The following is a 5,548-nucleotide window of genomic DNA, read 5'->3' on the forward strand; positions in this document are numbered from 1 at the left end:
ATGCCAACAAAGAACAGTAAGGCAACTGACCATCATGACCGAATCTTTCATTAAAATCCTTACCTAGTCATCAACAAGATCCCCTTTTATCCTCAACGACCCAACATTCCCACACCACCAATCATCAAAATATCTGAAGTAGCGCAAGTAGCAGGGAATCATTATATACCTACAGGCAAAAAAAATCTGATATATACACAAAACAGAGTCAAATTGGATGAGGAAAGATAAGAGCATATAGTAGGTCCAAAAATAAACATAAAGGCCAAAGGAGCTAGCCAGAGTGTCATGAGTCAGCCTACTAAAGATCTGAAGGCTATCATCAGAAGTATCCACTTCATAACACTAGTAATCTACAAGGCCATCACTAGCTCCAGCATGATGCAAAAAGTCACCTTTTGGTACCATCTGCCTTTTCTTCTTCCAAAGATACATTAGAAAATCAGTGAGATTTATGAACCCTATCAAAAACACATTCCTTGGGTAGATTCCATTCCTCCACCACTCTTCGGGTTCTTCTTGTATTTTTAAAATGCAGGATGCACAATCGAAGTCTGACAATCTCTATGACTTGTCGCTTCACATACTCAAGGCTCCTGGCTTTTCCTTGAAAAAGGCATAGATTTCGCTCTTGCCATACTAGGTACACTGTCGCCGCAAGCAAGAGCCGACCTATAACAGCTATGATGTTTTTCCCTTTGAAATTGTTTGCAAACCAAGTAATAATATTATCCCAACCAGTCACCGAAGTGAAGAATTTACCTTTGATCTGGGCAATCCTCCAAATGAACTGGGAAAACGGGTAATCGAAGAAGAAAAGATGGTCATGGGAATCCATGACATTGCCACATAATACACAAGCAAGATCCTCAGATCTACTCCAAGCCTACATCCGGTCCTAGGTCAATAATTTCTTTCGGATGGCAAGCCATAAAATAAAAGAGTGTCACGGAATACAGGTGCTATTCCATACAACAGTACACCAGGACACTGCAATATTCTCAGTTGACAAATCCCTCCATGTTTGGCATGAGGAAAATCTAGCTCTTCTTCCATCCACAGTCTTCCAAAAAGTTTCATCCGACCGTAAGGCCCCCGAAATAGAAGGGACTTGGTCTACAATGCGGGGAAATCTTTCCCTAAAATTATCAGGCCATCTCCACTGCCCATGTTCAAGTACGTCATTTACAGTGGCCCTTTGTCCCAGGCCCGACTCATAGAATATCCTTTGAAGCACAATGAGATTAAGCGGGCCTAAAGGGTGCCAAGAGTCAAACCATAGGGAAGTAGACCACCCATAAGCTATAATAACCCCAATATGTCTTCGTAGTACATCCCTCATCGCAAGAAGTTTACGCCAACTCCAACTAGCACCCAAGGGGTTTTCACACTCCAGAAGCTGCGGCCACGGAGCCTATAAGTGTGAATCCATTTGACCCATAGGGCATCCTCCCTAGACACCATATTCCAAACATGATACGTCATTAGGGAGACATTCCACATAGCCAAGGGTGGAATGCCCAAACCTCCCGCTAATTTTGGAGAACATATTCCTTCCAAGCCACCTTAGCTTTACCTTTTCCCACATCAGTACCTGATCTTTCTCAATCATTCAAATGAGCAACAAGTCGTATATACTTTAACTACAGAAAAAATCATTACTGGAATTAGACAAGAAGTGGAAGGAGATAACCTTGAGGATGATAATACGGAAATACCAAAAGTTTCGTATCAAGAAGCTCTAAATATGCTTGAAGCTAAAAATAATTTGGCTTTAACAAGAAGGTGTCCATGCTTACAACTTATTACGTACCTGCAAGATAAAATATGTGCTAACAACTCTAAAGCATGAATCATTGTTCCAAACAATTTTAGATAAATATTTTTTATTTCATCTTAAACATTCAATGCAACATACTATATTTTTTTGCAAGATACATATAATTATTATTATGTAGAGGCAAGTTCCTTAAAACATGACCTAGAAAAATTAAAACTTATTACAATGTGAAATTTATTCTTATTTATAATTGACCCAAGTTGGGACCATAATTTTTTATGACTATATTGAGGTTATTTCTATTTAGAGTATCACTTTAGAGAGGTTCTACTGTATTACTATTATTTTTTTTCGATTAATGTAAATTTTTAATATTAATAATATTTTGTTATATATATTTGAATTTTTCGTTACCTCACCCAAAAATAAATTTTGAATATCTTTGGGTTAAAAGTTGAAGATGTTAAGGGTGCATTCGTTTTAGTATTTTGGATAGTATTTTTGGAAAAATAAGAGTTGGCTAGTTATTACGAGGTAGGATTTAAAAATTAATAAAAATACCCCATAGGTTTGTTAATTTACTAAGCACCCCTGTAATAAAACATTAAAAATTAACAAAAACACCCCCACCCACTCATTAAATATCGGCAGCATGCCACCACCTCCGGAGGGCGGCCGGAGTTGCCGTATCCGCACAAGACTAACTGAATTTGGCCGGTCGTGCGTCGATATGGCATTTTCCAGCCAGATCCACCATAGATCTAGCTGGAAAATGCCAGATCTACAGCTGAATCCAGCCATTAACGGCCAGATCTGACCGTATTTGGTCGTCAATGACACCAAAGATATGGCCGTCGTTGATGGTCAACGATGGCCATATACGAGTAGCTACATCCAAAGATCTGACCATCAACGGCCACATCTCTAGCCTTAGATTTGGCCTTTTCCGACCAAATCCACTGTGGATTTGGCTGGAAAAGGCTAGATCGGCATACTACCAGCTAGATTCAGTCGGTAGTGCACTGTTATACTAGATTCCGGCCACCTTCCAGCGGTGGTGGCCAGAATTTGGCAAATGTGGGTGGGTGAGGGTGTTTTTGTCAATTTATAAACTTTTTTTGGGGGATGTTTAGTTAAATTAATAAACTTAGGGGGTTTAAAAATTATTGAATAAAATATAATAGTATTTTCATAATAGGGAAACAAACGTGTATTTTGTAAATGATAGGAATAGGATAAGGTAAAAATAGGGAAACAAACGTACCCATTTTTCAGGAGAATGGAGTTCAGAACCATAAACCATTGGTAAAAAAGTGGAGTCTTCCTTTACGCATGGCATGGAGAAAAATGTAATTTTCCGTACCTGTATAAATTTCACAGTACATAAAAAGTTATTGAAGCAATAATTAATCATGCACATCTCCAACAAATTTAACCCACCATGCATTAACATAAGATCCATATCACCCACAACTTCTTCTTCATTCTATCAATTAATGTTGCTAAGCATATTTCACTTATACAATATCCATGCATATATATCGAAAATATTCTATGTTAGACATTCACCGTTTTCTAACTGCAACTTCCTTCTGTGAATTAAAATACACTGCGGCAACTGGGGGTCCAAGTCCATTTTCCACAGCGAATCGGCGGGTGCTGAAATTACTACGGGCATCTGGTGGCCGAGTTCCCTCCACCATTGGACCGTTCTGCTTAAAGAGCACGAACACATAGCGGTGAATACCAGTTGGTGGCTGAGGTCCCATGTAGGGAACCAACTCTTTTCCTACGTTCAATTTCCAACCACATATCAATTCAAATACATATTAATATCACCACACTTGCATGTAAAGGATTAGCTAGATATATACCTTTTGTTGCGTCTGATCCTTCTGGGATATCTACAACAATCCTGCAACAAGTATCGAATTTTGAAGTCACCTACTGAGGGTCTTTCTAGAGATATTTTAACGAAAATTTCAATATGATGCACTAATCTATACAATTTTTTAACACAATTAACGCACTTGATTTACAACATATATAAATACAAATACAATCATACATATGTTTGCGCATTTAAATACTTTCAATACTCATTAACAAATCATTTTTAATTAATAATCAATAAGAATAACTGTGGTACTCTACCAATGAAGCCACTCCCTATATTTGGGTTCACTTGGACTTGGAGCATCAGGATCCACCATAACCTATATACAATCATCCATCACTATCAAATCATTTAACAAACATAACTTATATTCCGATACATATTCATATCTCACAGTATATGGATCAGAATTCTCAATCAATTAACTCTGTATAGTATTTTACTTTCAAAAAAAAAAAAAAAAAGAGTTACTTACAAGCGTATAGAGATTGGAAGACAGACAAGGAGCAAGAATTCGAACATGGGGCTTATCAGCAGCAACGGAGGGCTTGATATTACAGCCATTGGCAACTTGTTTTGTCCCATAATGAACTGTAAATTGGGTGAGTGGATTGAACATGTCAACTACATCTCCGATCACTCTACCAACCACCAGTGGTTCCATAGACCGAGCCATGACGATGGGGCAAGCCAGAAATATTAATGAACATACGTGCTATTTTGTATGAGTTCCGTTCTTTACAAGTTTAATTTATACAAGAAAGCTCTCAATTTTAGAGTGAGAAATGGGAGGAAGTGGCTGATGAGTGACACGTAGTGTAAGAGATTTGATGGCTAACACGTTGGTTGTCCACAATGATAGGTGGCAAGAAGACACGTGTTGTCTCTGTGCATCTCAGTCGGTTTTTGATATCCACCATCGTCTTTAATGTCAAAAATATGTGTTTTTAGACTAGACGAGAAATAATTAATAGAAAAAAAATTATCGATATGATAGGTTACAGAAAGAGACTGAAAATTGTTTAAAACCTGGGATATTATATTTATTTATATCGTTTTGAAGATTTGTAAAGAAGGTTGGATTATGCAATCTGTCTCCATTCGTTTAATCAACCTCAACATATATAACTGAAGTAATGTTTAAGAAAATTATGCTCATGTTTGTTACCTATTCTGGATCATTATTCTGTTATCCTATTTGGATTAAAAAATATGATATGTGTTTATTTATTTATTGAGATTATTATTCTGAAAATTAATCCAAATCAAATAACATTTTTTTGTCTAAACATGAAAAGAAGGGAGACTTGTTTTCAAATTATTCAACTCAAAACATTTTTCTATCCAACACTATTCAACTCAAAACAGTTTTCTATCAAACTTTATTCAACTCAAAACATTTGTTTTCCTTTCTCTCCTTCTCATTTTTCTCTCCGTCTAATCTGAAAATTAATCCACCCAAGACCACCACCACCTGCCAGCAACCACTGCTAGCGGCCACTGTCGGTCGACATGGTCGAAACAGCACATGATCAGTCGGATTTGGCCGGTCGTGCGCCAATCTGGTCAAAAATGGCTAGATCTATCTGGCTATCTAGCCGTTAATAACGGCCAAATTTTGGTCATAGATCTAGCCGAAAACAGCCATATCGACGTACGACTAGCCAGATCTAACTGATCTTGCACTATTCTGACGACTGTCGACTGCCGTCCGACTGTGGTTGCCAGCGACCAACTATCCTCTTGGGTGGCTGGGGTGCTTTAGTTAATTTTTAAACTTTTATTGTAGGGGTGTTTAGCTAAATTAACAAATGTAGGAGATTAAAAGTAATAATAAATATTTTCAGAAAATGTACCAAACACCTATTCTG

General features: G+C 37.5%; 1 protein-coding gene across 1 annotated transcript; it reads right to left on the bottom strand.

The window, feature by feature from the left end:
- Nucleotides 1-3,203: 3,203 nt before the first annotated feature.
- LOC116135208 (protein MOTHER of FT and TFL1-like) lies at nt 3,204-4,386 on the bottom strand. The gene is made up of 4 exons (XM_031420912.1): nt 4,153-4,386; nt 3,935-3,996; nt 3,655-3,695; nt 3,204-3,569 (listed from the first exon to the last, which is right to left on the bottom strand). The coding sequence occupies exons 1-4, from the start codon at nt 4,351-4,353 to the stop codon at nt 3,346-3,348; spliced, it is 528 nt and encodes a 175-aa protein (XP_031276772.1). The 5' UTR covers nt 4,354-4,386; the 3' UTR covers nt 3,204-3,345.
- Nucleotides 4,387-5,548: the final 1,162 nt, after the last annotated feature.

This window comes from Pistacia vera, unplaced genomic scaffold, assembly GCF_008641045.1.
Source record: "Pistacia vera cultivar Batoury unplaced genomic scaffold, PisVer_v2 Contig296, whole genome shotgun sequence".
Classification (NCBI taxonomy): Eukaryota; Viridiplantae; Streptophyta; class Magnoliopsida; order Sapindales; family Anacardiaceae; genus Pistacia; species Pistacia vera.